We start from the raw sequence: 27227 nt of genomic DNA, 5'->3' as shown, positions 1-27227 counted from the left end.
CCGGCATTTAATGTTCCTTACTCATCTGGCTGCGCGGATACAGACCGCAAACTTTCCATTTTTTACATATTTCTGTAGTGAAATCTCCCGTGGATCTAGAACAGCCATACAACCTGGGATCAGGTCCGCATATATTGATACCATTTTTAGTAATTCCCACGATATTATCACTCCTCCCTTTCATCTGTTCCAGTGGAGACAGATGTGGTGTCTATTTGTTACGTCAACTCTTAATTGCGGATGGCTCGAGATTTATTTTTAACTCTTGCTGGCCCAGTTTTTACCCTCAGCCAGCCCCTTGGGCCTCCTCGCTCTCTCGGCCCCCTGAACAATAAACAGGAGTGAAGAGAGCCCGAGGCCAGAGGTTTAGTGCATGCAGCTGTGGTGTCAATGCTTTCCTCTGATCAGGAGACTTTATATCAATGTAAAGGGATTTTTTTGTGCAGATGTTATTATAAGAGATGTTGCAGTGTGAAGACCAATATCCCAGTATATAATTAATGCCTATTTCCTCTGCAGGTGATTGAAGAGATTGAGGAGATGATGCAAAATACCCCGGATCCCGAGGAAGAACTGGACGAAGATGAGAACGACCTTGAAGAGATTTCTTCTCGCTCTGACACCATTCTCCTCCAGGAGATGCAGGCCCTGAGCCACAGCTTCAACAATAACTGGAGCACAGAGAGTAAGGACTCAGCTCCACGCACCTCAATATCTCTACCTCACCCCACACTTGCATTGTATTTTTTATCTTTCTCACTACTCAAACTAACAGGAAAGGACCATTGTTATGATCACGGTTTACCATTTAGCACATTGGATAATTGACAGATGGAAACTGAGCACTTAATGCAAATCACAGCGATGTGGCCCCAGCTGTAGTGACATGTTTGCGGCGTGTAGACGGAGCCCATCCTTATATGCATCCCTATTATATTCTATACTACCACTCTACAAACAGGTAATGTCATTCACAGCTCCCCTTGGTGGCCCGCTAGTGGAACACACTGTAGCACATTGTAACTACGATTACTAATATTCTGCAAAAAGACAGAAAGACGTGAACACAAAAGCCCCAAACCAATCGCCACCTTACCTCGATATGAAAGATTATTTGGTGCCTTATTTTATGTCATTAACAGATATATTGGGGTCTTGTCAAACATTTTTAACAAATTAATAATATATGAGAGTGGGGAAAATAAGTATTTGGTACACTGCCTATTTTGCAAATTTTCCCCCTACAAAGAATGGAGAGGTCTGCAATTTTTATCGTAGGTACACTTCACATGTGAGAGAAAGAATCTAAAAATAAAAACCAGAAAATCACATTGCATGATCTTTACATAATTACACTGTATTTAATTGCAACCCCCAACCAGCAAGAATTCTGGCTCTCACAGACCTGTTAGTTTTTCTTTAGAAGCCTCCTACTCTGCACTCATTACCTGTATTAATTGCACCTGTTTGAACTCATTACCTGTATAAAAGACACCTGTCCACACACTGAATCACACTCCAACCTCTCCACCATAGCCAAGACCAAAGAGCTGTCAAAGGACCCCAGGGACAACATTTTAACCCTTCATAAGGCTGGGGTGGGCTACATGACAATAGGCAAGCAACTTGGTGAGCAGGCGTTGATACAGTTATTAAAAAATGGAAAAAACACAAGATGGCTCTGGGGCTCCATGCAAGATCTCCCCTCGTGGGGTAAGGATGATTCTGAGAAAGATCAGGAATCAGCCCAGACTTACACAGTAGGACCTGTTTGATGACCTAAAGAAAACTGGGACCACACCATACCATCATGGATTAGAATCCTGCAGGGCACGCAAGGTCCCTCTGCTCACACCATCACATGTCCAGGCCCATCTGAAGTTCACCAATGACCATCTGGATGATCCAGAGGAAGCATGGGAGAAGGTCATGTGGTCAGATGAGACCAAAATAGAACTTTTTGGTATCAACTCCACTTGCCGTGTTTGGAGGAAGGAGGGGGATGACTACAACCCCAAGAACACTGTCCCAACCATGAAGCATGGTAGGGGAAACATCCTACTTTGGGGATACTTTTAAGCGAAGAGGACAGGACGACTTCACCGTTTTGAAGGAAGGATGGATGTGGTTATGTATCAGGAGATTTTGGCCAACAACCTCCTCTCATTAAGAGCCTTGAAGATGGGTCGTGGCTGGGTCTTCCAGCATGACAGTGACCCAAAACACACAGCCAAGGCAGCTAAGGAGTGGCTCCTTAAGAAGCATTTCACGAACCTGGAGTGGTCTAGCCAGTCTCCAGACCTGAACCCAATAGAAAATCTTGGGAGGGAGCTGAAACTCAATGTTGCCCAGCGACAGGCCCGAAACCTGAAAGATCTGGATAAGATCTGTATGGGGGAGGGGGACAAAATTCCTGCTACAATGTGTGCAAATCTAGTCAAGAACCACAGGAAACGTCTGACCTCTGTAATAGCAATAATACAGCAAATGGTCCTTTAACAAAAAAGACCAAAACAATTGGAATAGCTAGCCGGAACCCCAAAATAATCAGTAACTATAGCAAAGAGGGGATTTTTGTAAAGAAATTCATAAAATATAACCTTTACTGATATAGTTTAAAACTTAATCATAGACACACAAAACATACAACTGATCCCCAATTTACAGGGTTGTGTGACTTAAATACCTTCAACGCCGAAAAGAGGAGAAAATAACTCCCCATAGGCAGCAATTATAGGCATGAACAAAGAGTAGGTGATTGGAATATATATCATGAGGTAGCTCTCATTCACCACAAAAGTAAGAAAAAAACAACAGAGGGGCTATAAAGTTTTTCAATATTGCACAATTACCGTAGTTATAATTAAAGTGTGAAAAGCGCAGGTAGGCCCATAGAGTTTCAATCATGTTAAGGGTGAATATACTTTTGCACAATTAGCTAACATGGAATAAATGGAACTCTTTCACTCACAATTCAGCAGATGTCAAACTGAAGAAAAAGCCTTGTATTACAGCCCATCAGGACATAGAGACCAGTGACTGCTTCATATAACAGTCCATTCTTAAGGGCCACAAGGGAGATTGGAGTGAGACATGAGACCACCTCCCGACGTGTTTCTTCCCGCTCAGGGATTCATCAGGGGATTCTGTAGTCTACTAAGGAGGTCCGTGCATCCTCTCACCTCCTATGATGAAGCCTAAATGCCAGGCTCCCTAGGCGGAAACTGGAAGTATTTTGCTGCATTCCAGTGGGAGGAAACAGCGATGAGAACTTACCACCTCAGAAAGAGGTTTGGGATGCAACTCGCCATGAGTCACTGCCTTGGACATGCGCAGTCACTGACAGAAATGACGCTGTCAGAGTCTGGACGCCGGGCATTGCATGGTAGTTTAAAAAGGAACCTAGCATTTAGGCAGTGTAACAAATACTTATTCTCCACACTGTATATATAAATATACCGGTGTATACATATTAACCACATAGCCTTTGAGATGAGAATTGATAGCATGCACAGTAACATGCTGAAAACTGTACTGGAAAAAAGAGACTTTTGATGCCAATTCTCATACAGTTGTGCTCAAAAGTTCACATACCCTGGCAGAATTTTTGCTTTCTTGGCCTTTTTTCAGAGAATATGAATGATAATACCAAAACTTTTTCTCCACTCATGGTTAGTGGTTGGATGAAGCCATTTATTGTCAAAGTACTGTCTTTTCTCTTTTTAAATCATAATGACAACCCAAAACATCCAAATGACCCTTATCAAAAGTTTGCATACCCCATTTCTTAATACCGTGTATTGCCCCCTCTAACATCAATGATAGCTTGAAGTTTTTTGTGGTAGTTGTGGATGAGGTTCTTTATTTTCTCAGATGGTAAAGCTGCCCACTCTTCTTGGTAGAAAGCCTCCAGTTCCTGTAAATTCCTGGGCTGTCTAGCATAACCTGCGCACTTGAGATCTCCCCAGAGTGGCTCAATGATATTGAGGTCAGGAGACTGAGATGGCCACTCCAGTACCTTCACTTTGTTCTGCTGTAGCCAATGACCGGTATAGTTGGCTTTGTGTTTTGGATCGTTGTCATCTTGGAACGTCAAAGTACGTCCCATACTCAGCTTCTGTGCTGATGATTGCAAATTTGCCTCCAGTATTTGCTGACAACGGGCTGCTTTCCTTCAACTTTGACCAAGTTTCCTGTGCCTTTGTAGCTCACACATCCCCAAAACATCAGCGATCCACCTCCGTGCTTTACAGTAGGAATGGTGTTCCTTTCATCATAAGCCTTGATGACCTCTCTCCAAATGAAATGTTTATGGTTTTGGCCAAAAAGTACATTTTGGTCTTATCACTCCAAATTACCTTGTTCCAGTAGTTTTGAGGCTTGTCTCTGTGCTGTTTTGCGTATTGTAGGTGAGAAACTGTGGCATTTGCGCAGTAATGGTTTTCTTCTGGCAACTCGACCATGCAGCCCATTTTTCTTCAAGTGCCTCGTTATTGTGCATCTTGAAACTAGTTTTCAGAGAGTCCAGTATTTCAGCTGATGTTATTTGTGGGGTTTTTTTGCACCCCGAACAATTTTCCTGGCAGTTGTGGATGAAATTTTGTTGGTCTACCTGACTGTGGTTTTGTTTTTACAGAGCCCCTGATTTTCCATTTGTTAATCACAGTTTGAACACTGCTGACTGGCATTATCAATTCCTTGGCTATCTCTTTGTATCCCTTTCCTGTTTTATACAGTTCAACTACCTTTTCTCGTAGATCCGTTGACAATTCTTTTGCTTTCCCCAATCCTCACAATCCAGAAATGTCAGGGGCTGGATGAAACATGCGAGAGTCTGTCTGGATCCCAGAAACTCACTCTGCTTTTATGCATACACTCTGATTATGAGCAAACAGGACACAGGTGAGGATGTTACCTTTAGTAGCCATTCAAACCCATTTGTGCCAACTTCTGTGCATGTTATCAGGCCAAAATCACCAGGGTCATTTGAATGTTTTGGGTTGTCATTATGATTTAAAAAGAGAAAACACAGTAGTTTGACAATAAATGGCTTCACCCAACCACTAACCATGAGTGGAGAAAAAGGTTTGGTGATATCATTCATATTTTCTGAAAAAGGCCAAGAAAGCAAAAATTCTGCCGGGGTATGTATACTTTTGAGCACAACTGTATGGTAAATGTGAATGTCATCATGTCATAAATACTGATGTCATGCATCAGTATTTATAAGTCAAAACCTGGGGTGGCTGATAATACCGAAGTGGTGACGTGTTTCTATTATACTTTTCCTCTGATTGTTCCTCTCCTGGTTTTGTCTTACCAATAATGATGTAAAATTCTGACCAAATACTGATCGTGTGAACATGGCCCTATAAGAATGGCACCTGATGACATTAACATTCAGCATATGAGAATTGGCATCAGTAGTCTTTTTTTTTTTTTCCAGTACAGTTTTCAGCGTGTTACTGTGCATGCTATCAATTCTCATCTGAAGGGCTGCGTGTTAAATATATGTATATATCTATATGAAGAGGCAATTTGCATATATGTACATATTCATTTGGTCAAAAATTTTGACCACACCCCAATATATCTGCTATAATGACGTGATAAAATAAGGCCTGAATGTGGCCTAACAGAGAGAATAGCAGTTTTGGAACTACGTGGACCAGAATGACCACGCACGTTTGGCTGTGAAGTCGCCCTCACACAGCCACATAACAAAGAGCAATTGCTTTATACTCCATTATACCAGATGCTGTGTAGAATAACATTTCTTGTGTTTCCGCATCTGTCCCATCCAGCAGGTCTGCAGCACATGAGCATGGAGGAGCTGATGCAGTTACTGGAGCGAGTGGAGCGAGCCATCTGCGACTATTCTGAAGAGCTGGTGCAGCATCTTGCTCGACGGGATGAGCTGGAGTTTGAGAAAGAGGTGAAGAATTCCTTCATCACGGCACTGCTGGAGGTGCAGAACAAGCAGAAGGAGCACAGAGAGCTGGTGAAGAAGAGGAGGAAAGAGAAGGGCCTCAGTCTGCAGAGCAACCGCTCCGAGAGAAACGGACAGATGCCCATGAAGGTAGCAGGGTGACTTGGGAGGGTAAAATAGAAAAATGACCAGATAGGAGTAACGTCATTATTCTCCACTCACCGAGTACAGGCTGAGTTCATCTGTATAGTAAATGTCTCATCCTCATAGTGATATTTCTCACTACTGTGCACACTGGGACTAAAGCTCTGCTCTTCTACAGCGTTTCAGCATGGAGGGGATCTCCAATATTCTGCAGACGGGAATCAGACAAACATTTGGTAATTCAGGGAGCGAGAAGCAGGTGAGTCCCACTGTGCTCATTGCTCAGCTCCTGATTGTGCACTGACATGTGTCTGATGGCTGTGGGTCGCCCTCCCAGGGCTGCGGGGTACTCTGTACCGGGCCGGTATCAGTGGGATGTGTCACAGTTGCGGTGACCCGGACTGTGGCCCTGGGCGCCCAAGTAATAGGAAGATGTGAACGGTGGAATGTAGTTAGATGAATAGTTCGTGACGCCACCTGTGGTGTTCGGCAAGGGAGGTGTTAAGCAGACAGACAGATCCTCCGGGACAGATGGTGTGGTGCAGCAATGATGGTATAGCCCTCCACAGGCAGGGCAGTTGTCCCAGGGCAGTGTAGATATGGAGACACTTTGATGGTGTAGTGTCTGGCGCAGGGGATGTACAGTAGCAGTGCCAGGCGGACGGACGCAGGAAGGAATGGAGGACACCAGGGCATGTAGTTCCAAAGCTTTACTCACAGTCTGTAGTGCCCGCTTCCGTGCCGTGTCCTCCAGGTCAGGGACTCAGTCAACCTCCAGGCAAGATGGAAAGCTCCCTTCCACACTCCGCCAACTTATGTGCCTTTTCTGAACGTCTCCTCTATAGCGCCTTTAAGTGTGAAGATCTCCTAGTACCGTGTTACACTGGAGTTCCTCCTGACAGATGTTCCCAAGAACTCTACTTGCGTGGCAGACAGCTGTAGCCTGCTTCGGGGACTCTCTACTCCTAAGTCCCGGCTCTCTATCCGTGTTGCTGTTGTGCCCTCAAGTCTTACATGGGAGTAGTGCATTTACAGCCCACTACTCAACCGGTGTCTGCTGCAGAACCATTAGTGTCCATGCAACCTCGGCGACCGGGCCCCGGCCTTGCGCTTAGAACTTCTAGGCAGGGTTCTTCCTCTAACCAACGTCCTCTATGTTCCCTTTTACTCCTACGTTCCGTACTTGTCTTTTCCCTTCTATGGAAGCTCAGGCTTCTCCTTCCTTCCTTTCCTTTCTCGTGCCAGCTGGCTCAGGTCACTGAGGCAGCTGCAGCACTCCTTCCTCCATCCCTCTTCCAGGGATCCCCACTCCTCTCCGAGTGGTCTCTGAACTCAACTCAACCTCCTGTCAGACTGAACCCCAATCCTGGAACCGTCCCGCTCTTTTATATGTCTCCCTGCACGTCTAGTGTTCCATAGCAGGGAACCACCAAAGGTGCTCTGCCTCTCTCTAAGCAAGGAGCCGCAATGTGGTTTTGCTGAACTACTCTATTGTGTGGGGTGCGAGTGTTGGATCGTGGTCAGGAACCTCTAACTTACCTGGATGGTGGGGCACCACACCTTAGGAAAAGGTGCAGTACCTCTGTGGCGACTGAGCCTCAGGGGCGCCACAGCTGCAGCGGTGATCAAATACTCTGATCACAGGCAAATTAGTCACTTATTTTACTCACTTTAATAATAATAATCATATTTATTTTTATATAGCACTAACATATTCCACAGCACTTTACAGTTTGCACACATTATCATCGCTGTCCCCGATGGGGCTCACAATCTAAATTCCCTATCAGTATATCTTTTTGGAATGTGGGAGGAAACTGGAGAACCCAGAGGAAACCCTTGCAAACACAGGGAGAACATACAAACTCCTTGCAGATGTTGTCCTTGGTGGGATTTGAACCCAGGACTGCAGTGGTAACCACAGAGCCACCGTGCTCACTTTGCGTATGGTTAATAACTACACGGTTGTGTAAAAAAATTACTTTCATTAATATAATTTACCCTCATTTCCTTAGCATTGCAGCCACTGTGACAGTCAGGACACATTCGCTACGTGAGACTTTATTTTCTTTTAAACCCCCACACATTTCAATGCCTTTTTTCATTAATTTTTGAAGTCCATTAAAACTATAAATCTGCCGTACCTAGAACATGAACATCACTGACATTAATTACTAAATCACTGAATCTGGAGACGTTTCAGTCTTTTGCTATATACTTTATATTATAGTGATGTGGCAGCAGCATTAAAAAACGGCATGAAAATTGCGTTAGACTGCGCTGTGTGTGTGATGCATTGTCTTTTCAATGGGGGGAAATGCTACAAGAAGTTGACTTGCAGTTACGTTCATTTGGGTGGGAAATGTGGGATATTCATAGGATTCTTTTGTAACATGATAGGTATTGAAAAAAAGAAAGATGCAGAAAAAGTGAAAACCTCTTGTATTCCCACCAATATTTCAGCATGGCTGCCGTATGTGGATTAAGGACTCGGTGCTGTGTAGCATTCATGGCATGAAAGTCTCTCAGCATATTTAGGCTGTGTACACACGTCTGGAATTACCGCGGATTTTATGCGTTTTTGCCGCGAAAACGCTGCAGGAACGCATAAAATAAGCAAGACATTCTATTCAATGGCATTCCGCACATGCTGTGCTAATGCTGCATATTTTTCCTCGGAAAAATACACAGCATGCTCATTCTTTGTGTGGAATCGCAGGAATTCCGCACACATAGGAAAGCATTGTTCCGCTTACTTTCCGCATGTGGTTATGGCCACCATGCGCAAAGAAAGCGGAAAATGTGCAGATGGTACCCAGGGTCTGGAGGAGAGGAGATTCTCCTGCAGGCTCTGGGTACCATTGTCCCTGTAAAAAATAGAATTAAAATAAAAAATGGTGATATTCTCACCTTCCGGCGTCCCCCGCAGCGTTCCCGATCCTCGCGATGCTCCCGGCAAGTCCCGTTCCCAGCGATTCCTTGCGACAATAACCTTTGATGAAGTCGCGGTCTCGACATGTCAATTCTTTCTGCGGATTCCACAGCGGATTCCCATCTCCTCCATTGTAGAGATAAACTGCAGGGCAAAACCGCAGACTAATCCGCAGATAAACTGCAGGTATTTTGACCTGCAGATTTACCTGCGGATTTTGCAAAATCCGCGCGGATCAATCCGCACCAGAATCCGCAGCGTGTGCACACACACTAAAAATCCATGTCAGAATGGCTGTAATAATTTTCTGAAAGTTAAAAATGGAATTTTCTCTCTCCCAGCTTGAGCGACAGCTCCCCAGTGCGACCCGCAGCTTGTACTGAGAAGTGTGAGATTTTAGAGAGTCAGGTTAGATGAGACTCTTTAGCTGAAATGGATTTTCATAGCAAGTACACAGGCATCATCAGGTCCTAGTTTCTTTAATAATGTATGTGGTTTACATTTTGAAAGATCCACTTTAAAGCTGAATAAGGCATCCGGTGCACAGATCAGTCCCATATTTCTGAAACACCAGATAGTAAATTGTAAGCTGGACGGAGCATGTAAAAAGTAATGGTGTTACTCCCAGTGGTCACATAAAGGACGTTTTATTGTGAAGTTTTGTGTAATGTGTGAACATGATCTTCTCTCGCAGTATCTGAATACAGTCATCCCTTATGAGAAAAAAGCGACACCCCCGACCGTGGAGGACCTGCAGATGCTGACTAACAGTAAGCTTGCCCCCTAGTGGCGACTTATTAATATTCCCAGTAATGGCCACAGATCCACAGCCTCAATATCAATACACACTAGACCCTTACTACAGTGATCATTTTCCTGTACTAACACCATGGCTTTCTGTGTTTTCTGTCCCTGCAGTATTATTTGCAATGAAAGAAGACAGTGAGAAGGTCCCGATGCTGTTAACGGACTACATATTAAAAGGTAAAATTCTTCTACTGCCTTACTAGCATAGAAAGAAATAAAAGGCTCGTCTGCGGTAAAAAGAGACCGCTGTCTATTGCATAGAGGTTGGGCTGTAAATACAGTGCCTTGCGAAAGTATTTGGCCCCCTGGAAGTTTTCAACCTTTTCCCACATATCATGCTTCAAGCATAAAGATACCAAATGTAAATTTTTGGTGAAGAATCAACAACAAGTGGTACACAATTGTGAAGTTGAACAAAATTTATTGGTTATTTTAAATTTTTTTGGAAATTCAAAAACTGAAAAGTGGGGCGTGCAATATTATTCGGCCCCTTTACTTTCAGTGCAGCACAGTGTTGGACTGGAACACCTTGGGCCCACCAGAGAAAATCATTCTTGGGGCCCACTATGTAGCTACATAGAGATAAATACAAGACCACCAATTGTGTGGTAAAACACACTAATATCAGGGTATAATATAAGGTAGTACAAATCTTAATTATGTAGCAGGAGTTGGGGTAGCCTCCCTCATCTAATATATAAAGCTCAATGTGTGTATGTATGTATGTATGTATGTATGTGTGTGTGTGTATGTCCGGGATTGGCATCCGCACCGTCGCAGCTACAGCCATAAAATTTGGCACAGTCACACGTCTGGACCCCGAGAGAGTCATAGGCTATATTGTGAGACGAAATTTTAACCCCGCGTGTTCCAATTCACCAAACAATTTTGCCCCTATCTACATAATGGGGAAAAAGTGTGGGTATCAAGCCCCGCCCCTCACGATGTCATAATGGTTGCCATGGCGCCGCTGATGTCATCATAGGTTGCAATGGCGAAGATGCTGTCACAATGGTTGCCATGGTGACGATGATGTCTCAATAGGTTGCAATGGTGACGGTTATGTCATAACGGTTGCCATGGTGATGATGATGTCTTAATGGGTATATGGGCACGGGACTATGGGATGGAGGATGTGTGATGGGTATATGGGCACTGGACTATGGGATGGAGGATATGTATGACGGGTATATGGGCATGGGACTATGGGATGGCGCATATGTATGATGGGTATATGGGCACGGGACTATGGGATGGAGGATGTGTGATGGGTATATGGGCACGGGACTATGGGATGGAGGATATGTATGATGGGTATATGGGCAGTGGACTATGGGATGGAGGATGTGTGATGGGTATATGGGCATGGGACTATGGGATGGAGGATGTGTGATGGGTATATGGGCACTCAACTATGGGATGGAGGATATGTGTGATGGGTATATGGGCAAGGGCCTATGGGATCGTGGATATGTATGATGGGTATATGGGCACGGGACTATGGTATGGAGGATAATTATAATTTGCTATAACTAACCACAGTTAGTTACTATGCCCGGGCAGCGCCGGGCTCTTCAGCTAGTAGAATATAAAGCAGCCCCCTCATATAGTATAATGCAGCCATCTCATAGATTATAATGCAGCCATCTCATAGAATATAGCCCTCTCATAGGGTATAATGCTGCCCCCTCATAGGTTATAATGCTGCCCACCTCATAGGGTATAATGCACCCCCTCATAGGGTATAATGCTATATAGATATAGAGTTAGATAGATATAGATAGAAAGATAGATGTAGAAATAGATAATAGATAGAGATAGATATAAAGATAGATATAGATAGATATAGAGATAGCTCGATAGATAGATATAGAGATAGATAGAAAATAGATAATGGATAGATAGATACAGTGGGGCAAAAAAGTATTTAGTCAGTCAGCAATAGTGCAAGTTCCACCACTTAAAAAGATGAGAGGCGTCTGTAATTTACATCATAGGTAGACCTCAACTATGGGAGACAAACTGAGAAAAAAAAATCCAGAAAATCACATTGTCTGTTTTTTTTTAATTTTATTTGCATATTATGGTGGAAAATAAGTATTTGGTCAGAAACAAAATTTCATCTCAATACTTTGTGATATATCCTTTGTTGGCAATGACAGAGGTCAAACGTTTTCTGTAAGTCTTCACAAGGTTGCCACACACTGTTGTTGGTATGTTGGCCCATTCCTCCATGCAGATCTCCTCTAGAGCAGTGATGTTTTTGGCTTTTCGCTTGGCAACACGGACTTTCAACTCCCTCCAAAGGTTTTCTATAGGGTTGAGATCTGGAGACTGGCTAGGCCACTCCAGGACCTTGAAATGCTTCTTACGAAGCCACTCCTTCGTTGCCCTGGCGGTGTGCTTTGGATCATTGTCATGTTGAAAGACCCAGCCACGTTTCATATTCAATGCCCTTGCTGATGGAAGGAGGTTTGCACTCAAAATCTCACGATACATGGCCCTATTCATTCTTTCATGTACCCGGATCAGTCGTCCTGGCCCCTTTGCAGAGAAACAGCCCCAAAGCATGATGTTTCCACCACCATGCTTTACAGTAGGTATGGTGTTTGATGGATGCAACTCAGTATTCTTTTTCCTCCAAACACGACAAGTTGTGTTTCTACCAAACAGTTCCAGTTTGGTTTCATCAGACCATAGGACATTCTCCCAAAACTCCTCTGGATCATCCAAATGCTCTCTAGCAAACTTCAGACGGGCCCGGACATGTACAGGCTTAAGCAGTGGGACACGTCTGGCACTGCAGGATCTGAGTCCATGGTGGCGTAGTGTGTTACTTATGGTAGGCCTTGTTACATTGGTCCCAGCTCTCTGCAGTTCATTCACTAGGTCCCCCCGCGTGGTTCTGGGATTTTTGCTCACCGTTCTTGTGATCATTCTGACCCCACGGGGTGGGATTTTGCATGGAGCACCAGATCGAGGGAGATTATCAGTGGTCTTATATGTCTTCCATTTTCTAATTATTGCTCCCACAGTTGATTTCTTCACTCCAAGCTGGTTGGCTATTGCAGATTCAGTCTTCCCAGCCCGGTGCAGGGCTACAATTTTGTTTCTGGTGTCCTTTGACAGCTCTTTGGTCTTCACCATAGTGGAGTTTGGAGTCAGACTGTTTGAGGGTGTGCACAGGTGTCTTTTTATACTGATAACAAGTTTAAACAGGTGCCATTACTACAGGTAATGAGTGGAGGAAAGAGGAGACTCTTAAAGAAGAAGTTACAGGTCTGTGAGAGCCAGAAATCTTGATTGCTTGTTTCTGACCAAATACTTATTTTCCACCATAATATGCAAATAAAATGAAAAAAAAACAGACAATGTGATTTTCTGGATTTTTTTTTCTCAGTTTGTCTCCCATAGTTGAGGTCTACCTATGATGTAAATTACAGACGCCTCTCATCTTTTTAAGTGGTGGAACTTGCACTATTGCTGACTGACTAAATACTTTTTTGCCCCACTGTATATATCGAGATAGATAGCTATAGATAGAAAGATAGATATATAGATAGAGATAGATAATAGATAGATAATAGATAGAGATAGAGATATAGTAATAATAATAATGATATAGAGATAGATATAGAGATAGATAGATATAGAGATATAGAGTTAGATAGATATAGAGTTAGATAGATATAGATAGAAAGCTAGATATAGAGCTAGAGCGATAGATATAGAGAGAGATAGAGCTAGATAGATAGAGAGAGCGATAGATAGATATAGAGTTGGATATAGAGAGAGATAGCTAGAGATAGATAGATAGATCTAGAGATAGATATAGAGATAATAGATAGATAGATAGATAGATATAGAGATAGATAGATATAGATAAATATAGAGATAGATATAGCGATAATAGATAGATAGATAGATAGATATAGAGATAGATAGATATAGAGATATCCATCAAAAAATGAAAGCAGCACGCTTTGAAAAATTCAGTATGATGATGTTTTATTCAGCCCATCAGGCTATGTGCCCATACAGTGGATATTGTAAAAGTTTGGTATATGCCTGGGAGCGTGCACCCTCTTCCTTTTTCTTATTTTGTTTGTGCTGCTTTTTCATTTTTTGCATTAGATATAGAGATTGATATAGCTAGATATAGATAGAAAGATAGATATAGATAGATATAGATAGAAAGATAGATATAGAGATAGAGCGATAGATAGATAGATAGATAGAGAGAGTAAGATATAGAGATAGATAGATATAGATATAGATAGATAAATATAGAGATAGATAGATAGATAGAGATAGAGAGATAGATAGATATGGAGATAGATAGATATAGAGATAGAGAATAGATAGAGATAGAGAATAGATAGAGATAGATAGATAAAGATAATAGATAGATAGATATAGAGATAATAGATAGATATAGAGATAGATATAGAGAGATAGATAGAGATAGATATATAGATAGATAGATATAGATAGATACACTATATATAGAAAGAAAGATAGATATAGAGATAGATAGATGTAGAGATAGATATATATATAGAGATAGATAGATATAGAGATAGATATAGATAGATATAGAGATTGATAGATATAGAGATTGATATAAAGATAGATATAGAGATAGAGCGATAGAGAGAGATAGATATAGAGAGAGAGATATATAGATAGATAGATATAGAGAGAGATAGATATAGAGATAATGGATAGATAGATATAGAGATAGATAGATATAGAGATAGATAGATATAGATAGAGAGATAATAGATATATATATATATATATAGAGATAGATAGAGAGAGATAGATAAAGAGAGATAGAGAAAGAGAGATAGATAGAGAAAGAGAGATAGATAGCTATAGATAGATATAGATAATAGAGAGATAGAGAGAGATATATATGTATATATAGAGAGAGATATATAGAGATAGATAGATATCTAGATAGAGAGAGAGACAGATAGAATGAGATAGAGATCTAAAAAAACAAACCACAATACTCACCTCTCCTCTTCGCTCCCACACTGATTCCGGCAGCCGGCTTCAGTGTCAGGAGCTGCCCCCTCTGCCAGACACACAGCGGGTGCGCGATGTAGTGACGTCATCGCGCACTGGCTGTGAGTCAGGAGCAGAGGGGACTGAGGGCGGCGCCGGCCCTGATTTACAGATGCAGAGCGGCTTACTGGGCTGGGGGCGGGGCCTCTGGGGGTGGAGACTGTGAAATGATATTCACTGCTTCGCAGTGAATATTCATTTCTCTTTAGCAGCGGGGACAGGGGCTCCTGCCTCCTGTCACCCGCTGCTGCTCCACTGGCAGGGGCCCCCATAGCAGCTGCATGGTGTGCGACACACCACTGGCTGGGGGCCCCTGGAGCAGCGGGGGCCCTAGGCAACTGCTGGCCCTGTATGCCAGCAGGTGCCAGGGCCCACCAGATGCCAGGGCCCACTGGAGAATCCTCCGGTTCTCCAGTGGGCCAGTCCGACGCTGGTGCAGCAAACTCACTCCAGAAGTTCATTGTGGATCTCTGAATTATCCAATGTTGTCCTAAATGACTAATGATGATAAATATAATCCACCTGTGTGTAATCAAGTCTCCGTATAAATGCACCTGCTCTGTGATAGTCTCATGGTTCTGTTTGATGCACAGAGAGCATCATGAAGACCAAGAAATACAACAGGCAGGTCCGTGATACTGTTGTGGAGAAGTTTAAAGCTGGATTTGGATACAAAATGATTTTCAAAACTTTAAACATCCCAAGGAGCACTGTGCAAGCGATCATATTGAAATGGAAGGAGTATCATACCACTGCAAATCTACCAAGACCCAGCCGTCCCTCTAAACTTTTATCTCAAACAAGGAGAAGACTGATCCGAGATGCAGCCAAGATGCCCATGATCACTCTGGATGAACTGTAGAGATCTACAGCTGAGGTGGGACAGTCTGTCCATAGGACAACAATCAGTCGTACACTGCACAAATCTGGCCTATATGGAAGAGTGGCAAGAAGAAAGCCATTTCTCAAAGATATCCATAAAAAGTGTTGTTTAAAGTTTGCAACAAGCCACCTGGGAGACACACCAAACATGTGGAAGAAGGTGCTCTGGTCAGATGAAACCAAAATCGAACTTTTTGGCAACAATTCCAAACGATATGTTTGGCGTAAAGGCAACACAGCTCATCACCCTGAACACACTATCCCCACTGTCAAACATGGTGGTGGCAGAATCAGGGTTTGGGCCTGCTTTTCTTCAGCAGGGACAGGGAAGATGGTTAAAATTGATGGGAAGATGGATGGAGCCAAATACAGGACCATTCTTGAAGAAAACCTGTTGGAGTCTGCAAAAGACCTGAGACAGGGACGAAGATTTGTCTTCCAAAAGACAATGATCCCAAACGTAAAGCAAAATCTACAATGGAATGGTTCACAAATAAACGTATCCAGGTGTTAGAATGGCCAAGTCAAAGTCCAGACTTGAATCCAATCGAGAATCTGTGGAAAGAGCTGGAAACTGCTGTTCACAAACGATCTCCATCCAACCTCACTGAGCTCGAGCTGTTTGCCAAGGAAGAATGGGCAAGAATTTCAGTCTCTCGATGTACAAAACTGATAGAGACATACCCCAAGCGACTTGCAGCTGTAATCGCAGCAAAAGGTGGCGCAACAAAGTATTAAGTTAAAGGGGCCGAATAATATTGCACGCTCCACTTTTCAGTTTTTAAATTTCCACAAAAGTTTAAAATAACCAATAAATTTCATTCAACTTCACAATTCTGTCCCACTTGTGGTTGATTCTTCACCAAAAATTTACATTTGGTATCTTTATGTTTGAAGCATGATATGTGGGAAAAGGTTGAAAAGTTCCAGGGGGCCGAATACTTTCGCAAGGCACTGTATCAGCTTTATTGAGGACTAATGGTGCCCATGGTTAGAAGTCTCCAGCTCCCTGCTGTTCATGCTTCATCTCCTTGAGTATTCAATATAGTCACGCGATTCATCATTTCTTGGGCCCTGTTCACATCACGCTTCTGGTCCCCAGCAATTCAAGGTCAATAGTATTACAGGTATTCCTTTGACTTAGTACAAAATAGCATACATTTCACTCCGTGTGATTCCTTACGTCAGCGCAGTCCATCCTGCTCTTCTGTAATGGTAACTTTTTTTTTTTATTCTAATTAGTGATGACTTGTGCAAGAGATCAATTTACATATATTAGACATACGCTTATAACTCCGTTTTGGAAGGAGAAAAAAAGTGTATATCTTAAATATTACAAAGTCTTTATTGCACAAATGTTCTCCAGTGTCTGTAAACTTTTTTCCTTTTATGTTTCACCCCTTAAAGGGAATGTTCACTTTCAGTAAAGTGGTCCCTAAGGAGTGTAAAGTACATAAAATGACAAACTCACTAGTACTTCACCCCCCTGGATCCAGCGCTTCCTGCTGCTATGATCTGTCTTGTGACTACAAGAGCACAAGTCACCAACTCAGCGTTGTGTCGTCAACCTGCTGCCGATATCTGAGCATCACAGCACCAGAATCACAGTATTGGTGGGAAGCCGGATCGGAGGAGGGAACCTGAGAAGTTTATTATTTTATGTTCATTTCCCACTTTGGGGAGCAGTTTACTGAAAGTAGACATAGCAGGCAATTTTTAATTTGTGTTTTGTTTTCCTTCCCTTCGACAAAGAGGCAGAACATTTAGTTTTCTGTTGCCAGAGGTGTATGTTTTTTTTACAGGATAAGTTGTAATTTTGCTTAACCAGGGGAAGAGTCTTGAGGAGATCATTTGCATATTCCCAGTGCCTTCTGGGATAAGTGAAGAGTCTCCGCGAGCTCAACGATCACTGGGTTTTGGCGGTTGCAGCTGAAAAGAGGAAATCGGAAAACCAGGGGAAGAGTCTTGAGGAGATCATTTGCATATTCCCAGTGCCTTCTGGGATAAGTGAAGAGTCTCCGTGAGCTCAACGATCACTGGGTTTTGGCGGTTGCAGCTGAAAAGAGGAAATCGGAAAACCAGGGGAAGAGTCTTGAGGAGATCATTTGCATATTCCCAGTGCCTTCTGGGATAAGTGAAGAGTCTCCGTGAGCTCAACGATCACTGGGTTTTGGCGGTTGCAGCTGAAAAGAGGAAATCGGAAAACCAGGGGAAGAGTCTTGAGATCATTTGCATATTCCCAGTGCCTTCTGGGATAAGTGAAGAGTCTCCGCGAGCTCAACGATCACTGGGTTTTGGCGGTTGCAGCTGAAAAGAGGAAATCGGAAAACCAGGGGAAGAGTCTTGAGGAGATCATTTGCATATTCCCAGTGCCTTCTGGGATAAGTGAAGAGTCTCCGCGAGCTCAACGATCACTGGGTTTTGGCGGTTGCAGCTGAAAAGAGGAAATCGGAAAACCAGGGGAAGAGTCTTGAGGAGATCATTTGCATATTCCCAGTGCCTTCTGGGATAAGTGAAGAGTCTCCGCGAGCTCAACGATCACTGGGTTTTGGCGGTTGCAGCTGAAAAGAGGAAATTGGAAAACCAGGGGAAGAGTCTTGAGGAGATCATTTGCATATTCCCAGTGCCTTCTGGGATAAGTGAAGAATTTTGGCTCATCTTTCATCGTTTTTAAGAAATCTCAAGATGGAAGAGGCCAGGAGCCATTTGGTGAGCTGCATTTCTTGCTACATGTTCACAGATTTACCAGTGGAAAAGCCAAACTTCACATGCCACAAATGCAAGCTTGTGTCCCTGTTGGAGGAAAAGTTGCAAAATCTCGAAGAGAGGTTAGCTACGTTGAAGATCATTAAGGAAGGGGAAGAGTTCTTGGACAGAGCAGAATTATCTCTTCATGTTACAGAAAGAGAAGAAATTCGAAGTGCACCTGAAGAAACAGAGGAATGGAGACATGTGACCCAGAGAAGCAGGAGGATCAGGAGGCAGTCAGCACCCATACTGCTCAGAAACCAGTACCAGGCTCTCACGCAGGAAAACAATGAAGAAATACATCAGGATAAGACTTTGCCAACAAACAGCAACCTTGTACGCCCTCAGAGTCCTCCTGGATGGAGAAAGAAAAATGTTGTGAAGAAGAAACGGAGAGTGGTGGTCATGGGGGATTCCCTGCTGAGAGGAACAGAGGCTGCTATCTGCAGACCGGATATAACTTCAAGAGAAATGTGCTGTCTTCCAGGTGCAAAAATTAAAGATGTGTCTGACAGGATATCAGGACTCTTCAGACCTACAGATGACTACCCATTCCTGCTACTACATGTGGGGACAAATGACACCGCAAGAAACGACCTGGAAACCATCTGCAGAGACTTTGAAGACTTAGGCAAGAAAGTGAAAGAGCTGGGAGCGCAGGTGGTCTTCTCTTCCATCCTCCCAGTGGATGGCCATGGAACAAGGAGGTGGAATAAGATTCTGCAGGTGAACAACTGGCTACGTCGATGGTGCCGTCAGCAACGATTTGGATTTCTGGATCACGGAGTGAACTACTTATACGATGGACTACTTGCTAGAGATGGGGTGCACCTTACGAAGACTGGAAAGCATGTATTTGGAAGTCGCCTTGCTACACTTGTAAGGAGAGCTTTAAACTAGAACAACATGGGAAGGGAAGCAAAAGACCAGAAAAAGCCATACACCTGACAAATGCTATTGAGAACTCTGCTATTAGAAGTGGAAAGGAAGAACAAAGATGAAAGAATCTAATTAATAAAAATATTGGAGAAAGAGAAACCAATCACAAACTAAAATGTTTCTATACTAATGCACAAAGCATGGGCAACAAACAAGGAGAATTGGAACTACTAACACAGGAAAAGAAATATGATGTAATTGGAATCACTGAAACTTGGTGGGACAATACACATGATTGGAATACAAGACTAGAAGGATACAACTTATTTGCAAGAAACAGACTTGATAAACGAGGAGGGGGTGTCGCATTGTATGTTCGAAACGCGTATATCTGCACAGAGATTGAAGCTTCAGAGACTGGGAGTTCTGTGGAAACTGTTTGGGTAAGAATACAAGGACAGAACAATGGAAAGGACACCATTGTAGGCATTTACTACAGGCCGCCTGTGCAAGCCGAAGATATAGATGAACTCTTTATGCATCAGATGGCCAAGTTCTCCAAAAAATATGACATAGTTGTCATGGGAGATTTCAACTATCCAGACATTTGTTGGGAATCTCTCTCAGGCAAAACTAACAGGTCAAGGAAATTCTTATCCTCTCTTGCTGACAACTTTATCTTCCAAAAGGTAGGGGAGAAAACAAGGGGAACTGCTACCTTGGATCTAATCCTTATAAACAGGGAGGAAATGGTTGAGGAGGTAAAAATGGCTGGGACCCTAGGAGGTAGCGACCATGCTATTTTAGAATTTTGGATAACTAGAGGCGGAAGACCTGTGAAGACTCAGACGTCAAGGTTAGATTTCAGAAAGGCAGATTTTAAGGGATTCAGAAAGAGAATTGGAGGGATCCAATGGCTGGATATCCTTAAAGACAAAAATGTCCAGGAAGGATGGGAAATCTTGAAAAATGAAATTCTCAAAGCACAGTTGTTAACAATTCCGAAAAGAGGGAAGAATAGGAAGCATTTAAGGAAACCAGGATGGATGAACACAGAACTTAAGCACATGCTAAAAAGGAAGAAAAAAATGTTTATAAAATGGAAAGAGGGAGGCATATCTAAAGAAGAATATAATGCTGTCTGCAGAACCTGCAGGGCACAAATCAGATTAGCTAAAGCTGAAAATGAACTGAGGCTTGCAAGAGATGTCAAAAGCAATAATAAAGGATTTTGGGGATATGTCAAAAGTAAAAGAAAAGTCAAAGATGCTATAGGATTTTTACAGGATGAAAATGATGAACTGGTAAGACAGGATGTTGAGAAGGCTGAAATTTTAAATTCCTATTTTGCATCTGTTTTCTCTCAGAAAGGAAATGCAACATCAACTGTTATTCACTGTCCTATTAAGGGAATAGAAGAATCCAGGATATCTATAAACAGAAAGATAGTGAGGAAACACTTAGCTAACCTAAATGAATTCAAGTCTCCAGGTCCAGATGAAGTACACCCCAGAGTACTGAAGGAGATAGCAGAAGAAATTTTTGAACCCCTCTCCATAATCTTTGAAAATTCTTGGAGAACAGGAGAAGTGCCAGAAGACTGGAGAAGAGCAAATGTTGTTCCTATCTTCAAAAAGGGGAAGAAGGTGGACCCAGGCAACTATAGGCCGGTGAGTCTGACTTCTATACCAGGAAAGATCTTTGAACAAATTATTAAACAACATGTATGTCAATACCTGGATAAGAATGAAGTGATTAAACAGAGTCAGCATGGGTTTCTAACTAATAAGTCATGTCAGACTAACTTAATTTCCTTCTATGACGGTATCACTGATTGGGTGGATCAAGGAAATGCTGTAGATATAGTATATCTTGACTTCAGCAAAGCATTTGACAAAGTCTCTCATACAATCCTTATTGAAAAAATGACTAAGTATGGAATGGACAAGGCAACTGTTAGGTGGATTCATAACTGGCTTAGTGATCGGACCCAAAGAGTGGTCGTAAATGGCTGCACATCCAGTTGGAAGAATGTCTCAAGTGGGGTACCACAGGGCTCTGTCCTGGGCCCTGTATTGTTCAACATCTTTATCAACGATTTAGATGAAGGAATTGAGGGTAAACTGATTAAATTTGCTGATGACACAAAGCTAGGAGGGATAGCTAATACTAGAGAAGAGAGAGAGAGGATTCAAAAATATTTAAATACACTGGAGAAGTGGGCAGCAACTAACAGAATGGTTTTTAACAGGGAGAAATGCAAAGTACTACATCTGGGCAATAAAAATGAAAAAAGCATATATAGAATGGGAGGAATAGGGCTAAGTGACAGCACATGTGAAAAAGACTTGGGTATACTAATAGATCACAGACTGAATATGAGTCAACAGTGTGATGCAGCAGCAAAAAAGGCAAATGCAATTCTAGGATGTATTAACAGAAGCATACAGTCTAGATCACGTGAAGTCATTATTTCCCTCTACTCCTCTTTGGTCAGACCTCATCTGGAATATTGTGTCCAGTTTTGGGCACCACATTTTAAAAAAGACATCAACAAACTGGAGCAAGTTCAGAAAAGAGCGACCAGAATGGTGACCGGTCTGCAAACCCTGTCTTATGAGGAAAGGTTGCAGGATTTGGGAATGTTTAGTTTGCAAAAGAGAAGACTGAGAGGAGACTTAATAGCTGTCTACAAATATCTAAAGGGCTGTCACATTGTAGAAGGATCAACTTTATTCTCATTTGCACAAGGAAAGACTAGAAGCAATGGGATGAAACTGAATGGGAAGAGACACAGATTAGATATTAGAAAAAACTTTTTGACAGTTAGAGTGATCAATGAGTGGAACAGGCTGCCACGAGAAGTGGTGAGTTCTCCTTCAATGGAAGTCTTCAAACATAGGCTGGACAGACATCTGACTGGGATGATTTAGCGAATCCTGCTTTGAGCAGGGGGTTGGACCAGATGGCCCAGGAGGTCCCTTCCAACTCTACGATTCTATGATTCTATGATTCTATGATTTATTTTATTATATAATGTGCTGCAGACCACAGAAAAAGTCAAAGTGGGATAAAATGTTAAAAAAATGCAATTCTGAATTCTGTTTAGTGTTCATTGCTCAATAAAAATGACCTGGAAACACGATTCACCCGGTCAATAAGATTACGACAAATAATACCAAACTTTTTTTTAAGTGGTTAAAAAAAAAGTGATCTGGGTCATCGTTTTCCGAGACTTAACACTTTAATATTTCTGTGGCTCGAGTTGTCTGAGGTTACCTTTTTGTTTGTCAAGCTGTCTGTTTTATTGATATGAGTTTGGGGTAGATACAAAATATCACTTATTCGCATATTATTGTATTTTATAGGGCATTGTGTAGTGCCCCAAATAGCCCCAAAATTCAGGCATTTCGTTTTTTTGTTTTGACTCTTTTTGGTGTTTACTGTACAAGTTAATTTTATATTTTCATAGACAGAACTTTTTCAGACGCGGAGATACCATATCTTGATTTTTTTCAAATTTACGTTTAATGAGGCAAAAAGCATTCCCATCCTTATGCAGAGAATGCTGGAGTAAGAGGCGCCAAGTTCATTTCAAAGCGCGCACCTCCTAATGAATTTAGCACATTTCATGGTGGCCTTGTGTCAGAGACAGGAGTGTATCAGTCATGGACTTGGGGGATATTTCTGCTATAATTAACTTTGCTTTTGTGTGTTAATTACCACAAATTTGTTGGATTGTGTTAAACTTCACCCACTTTTCAAAAATATGCTGAGACTGGAGTAAAAATCACAAAAGTTGCACATTTTTTTTTGTGCAGCTATCTGTTGCAACAGTTTCACAAAAGTTTTCTGGCCCAAACCGATGAATTGGGCCTATATTCCAAAAGTAGAAACAAAACGTGATGTGAACATGACCTTGCTTGCTGGGTAGTATATATATCATTTTGCATATCTGTATATTTTATCTCACACATGCACACTTTTAGGCTGTTGATCATTATAAAAGGGAATCTGTTAGCAGGCTTGTACTCAGTAAACTACAAACAGCATCAGGTCGGCGCCGTTATACTGATTACAATGATACCTGGTGATGAAATCTGTCTTGTGGTTGTGTAATCTTTTCAGTTTTCAGTAAGTGAGATTCTCATGCTCCGGTATGGAGCTGTGAGCTGCTTGTGGAGCGGTCTTCATGTGGTGCTCTGCTTAGCTATTCATCTGAATGGCTTACTACAGGTCAGTGATCCCTCAGTGACCTCCTGTCCCCTATTTTACATATGGAATATAATGTATTGGAAAAAAAAAAATCACATTCAGCAGGCAGGCACTGACGCAGCAGCATGATCACATCTATAATATGCATTAAATTATTTTATTTAGGGATACACATTTATTCTGAAAAAAAATCTCTCAAAATGGTGCCTGCCACGCCTGAACAGTAGCATCTGTCTGCGATCTGATCGATGTGCCGGTGCCATCTCGATAGAAACATTTTTTTTTTCTCTCTAGCAAAATGGCGCTTGTGGCACCTGCACTGTAGAATCTATTGGATCGCTGATAGATGCTACTGCGCAGGAGCGGCCATCCGCGATCCAATGCGCCATTTTGCTAGAGGGAAAAAAAGTGTTTCTATCAAGATGGTGCCGGCACATCTATCCCTGTCCTCCTCACCTGTCACCCATGTCCAGCAACATGCACACCCCCGCAGAAACCTCGCACATCTAGACACTCACACACTCTGACTCTATCCTACCACTGTCCTCCATATCTTCAGTCCACGACACAGATACTGCCACTGTCTCCTGTCCTGCATAACAGAGTGCGACGAATCAATAGACAACCCTGGCACAATAACACCACTAAAAAGCTTCGGCAAGCATCCAGACGTCACAAGGTGACTTCACTGCACTGAAACAAGCGACACTTGCATTCAAATCAGCTCTCACCTCTGCTAAACAAGCCTTCTTTACATCCCACAACCCTAAACAGTTGTTCAATACTTTTAACTCCCTCCTCCACCCACCACTGCCCCCTCCAACTTCCCTAATCTCTGCTGAGGACTTTGCCATGCACTTTAACCCCTTAACGACCGCCGATACGCCTTTTAACGGCGGTAATTAAGGGTACTTAAACCACAGCGCCGTTAATTCACGGCGCTGTGATTTAAGTGAATAGCGCCCCCCAGTGTCGATTTTCTCCGGGGTCTCGGCTGCCAGGGGTAGCCGAGACCCCAGAGAACATGAATCGGTCGGTTTTTACCGACCCCCGCTTTTGCGATCGCCGTTATTAACCCTATAACGGCGACCGCAAAAAAAAAAAAAGCCGCGATTTTACATTTAATTTCTCTTTCCTCTGATGTGATCGCACATCAGAGGATAGAGAAATAGGGTCCCCGATCCCCCCGGTCCCCTCCCGCTACCTCTCCCTTGTCCTCCATCCCCTCCCGGTGGTCCCGCGCCCGCCGGCGTCATCCGATGGGCGCCGCCATCTTGAAAATGGCGGGCGCATGCGCAGTGCGCCCGCCGGGAATCTGCTGGCTCCGGCTGGCAGATTCCATTCATTATTTTGATCACTATGATAAACGATCATAGTGATCAAAATAATAAAAATAGTACATAACCCCCCCTTTTATCACCCCCTTATATAGGCACACATAATGAAATAAAAAAAATATTTTTTTTTTCAGTTTTCCATAAGGGTTAGGGTTAGGCTAGGGTTAGGGTTAGGCTAGGGGTAGGGTTAGGGTTAGGCTAGGGTTAGGCTAGGGTTAGGGTTAGGCTAGGGTTAGGGTTAGGCTAGGATTAGGCTAGGGTTAGGGTTAGGCTAGGGTTAGGGTTAGGCTAGGGTTAGGGTTAGGCTAAGGTTAGGCTAGGGTTAGGCTAGGGTTAGGGTTAGGCTAGGGTTAGGCTAGGGTTAGGGTTAGGCTAGGGTTAGGGTTAGGCTAGGGTTAGGCTAGGGTAAGGGTTAGGCTAGGGTTAGGGTTAGGCTAGGGTTAGGCTAGGGTTAGGGCTAGGGTTAGGGTTGGGCTAGGGTTAAGGGTTAGGGTTGGGCTAGGGTTAGGGTTGGGCTAGGGTTAAGGGTTAGGGTTGGGCTAGGGTTAAGGGTTAGGGTTGGGCTAGGGTTAAGGGTTAGGGTTGGGCTAGGGTTAGGGCGAACTAGGATTAGGGTTAGGGATTAGGGTTGGGATTAGGGTTAGGGGTGTGTTGGGGTTAGGGTTGGAGCAAGAATTGAGGGGTTTCCACTATTTACCAACTTTGGGGGTCTAAAAATTGGGGTCTAAAAAATCACTTTTGTGGAAATAAAAAAGACTTTTTATTTTCACGGCTCTGCGTTTATAAACTTCTGTGACGCGCTTGGGGGTTCAAAGTGCTCACCACACATCTAGATAAGTTCCTTAGGGGGTCTAATTTCCAAAATGGGGTCACTTGTGGGGGGTTTCCACTGTTTAGGCCCATCAGGGGCTCTGCAAACGCAACATGATGCCCGCAGACCATTCCATCAAAGTCTGCATTCCAAAATGGCACTCCTTCCCTTCCGAGCTCTCCCATGCGCCCAAACAGTGGTTCCCCCCCACATATGGGGTATCAGTGTACTCAGGACAAATTGCATAATAACTGTGGGGGTATGATTTCTCCTGTTACCCTTGTAAAAATAAAAATTTGGGCGCGAAAAGATCATTTTTGTGGAAAAAAAATGGATTTCTTATTTTCACGGCTCTGCGTTTATAAACTTCTGTGAAGCACTTGAAGGTTCAAAGTGCTCACCACACATCTAGATAAGTTCCTTCATGGGTCTAGTTTCCAAAATGGAGTCACTTGTTGGGAGTTTCCACTGTTTAGGCCCATCAGGGGCTCTGCAAACGCAACATGATGCCCGCAGACCATTCCATCAAAGTCTGCATTCCAAAATGGCACTCCTTCCCTTCCGAGCTCTCCCATGCACCCAAACAGTGGTTCCTCCCCACATATGGGGTATCAGCGTACTCAGGACAAATCGCATAATAACTGTGGGGGTATGATTTCTCCTGTTACCCTTGTAAAAATAAAAATTTGGGGGTGAAAAGATCATTTTTGTGGAAAAAAAAATGGATTTCTTATTTTCACGGCTCTACGTTATAAACTTCTGTGAAGCACTTGAAGGTTCAAAGTGCTCACCACACATCTAGATAAGTTCCTTAATGGGTCTAGTTTCCAAAATGGGGTCACTTGTTGGAGTTTTCCACTGTTTAGGCACATTAAGGGCTCTCCGAACGCAACATGGCATCCGATCTTAATTCCAGCCAATTCTGCGTTGAAAAAGTCAAACGGTGCTCCATCCTTTGCGAGCTCTGCCGTGTGCTGAAAAAGGGGTTTACCCCCACATATGGGGTATCGGCGTATTCAGGAGAAATTGTACAACAAATTTTGTGGTTGATTTTCTCTTTTAACTCTTGTGAAAATAAAAAAAAATTGGTTCTGAAGTAATTTTTTCCCCCAAAAAAGTTAAATGTTAATTTTTTCCATCCACATTGCTTTCGTTCCTGTGAAGCACTTAAAGGGTTAATAAACTTCTTGAATGTGGTTTTGAGCACCTTGAGGGGTCTAGTTTTTAGAATGGTGCCACTTTTGGGTATTTTCTGTCATGTACACCCCTCAAAATGACTTTAAATATGATGTGGTCCCTAAAAAAAATGGCTTTGTAAATTTTGTTGTAAAAATGAGAAATCGCTGGTCAACTTTTAACCCTTATAACTTCCTAACAAAAAAAAATTTTGCATCCAAAATTGTGCTGATGTAAAGTAGACATGTGGGAAATGTTATTTATTAAGAAATTTATGTGACACATCTCTCTGAT

At 42.7% G+C, this 27227-nt stretch overlaps 1 protein-coding gene across 4 annotated transcripts in view; it reads left to right on the top strand.

The window, feature by feature from the left end:
• FEZ1 (fasciculation and elongation protein zeta 1) overlaps nucleotides 1-27227 on the top strand; it is a 100383-nt gene that overhangs the window by 68003 nt on the left and 5153 nt on the right. For 3 of the 4 annotated variants that reach the window (XM_073584941.1, XM_073584944.1, XM_073584943.1), the window contains 5 exons: nucleotides 520-685; nucleotides 5805-6079; nucleotides 6252-6332; nucleotides 9700-9775; nucleotides 9924-9989. In XM_073584941.1, the coding sequence (XP_073441042.1) occupies nucleotides 520-685; nucleotides 5805-6079; nucleotides 6252-6332; nucleotides 9700-9775; nucleotides 9924-9989 (664 nt within the window). The remainder of the gene's footprint in view (nucleotides 1-519; nucleotides 686-5804; nucleotides 6080-6251; nucleotides 6333-9699; nucleotides 9776-9923; nucleotides 9990-27227) is intronic. The other variant, XM_073584942.1, reaches the window with a different exon arrangement.

The sequence above is a fragment of the Dendrobates tinctorius genome, unplaced genomic scaffold (assembly GCF_039654945.1).
Source record: "Dendrobates tinctorius isolate UK_male_01 unplaced genomic scaffold, ASM3965494v1 ptg000086l, whole genome shotgun sequence".
Lineage (NCBI taxonomy): Eukaryota > Metazoa > Chordata > Amphibia > Anura > Dendrobatidae > Dendrobates > Dendrobates tinctorius.
The sequence above is the reverse complement of the archived record's forward strand: the minus strand, read 5'-3'. Positions and strand labels throughout refer to the sequence as shown.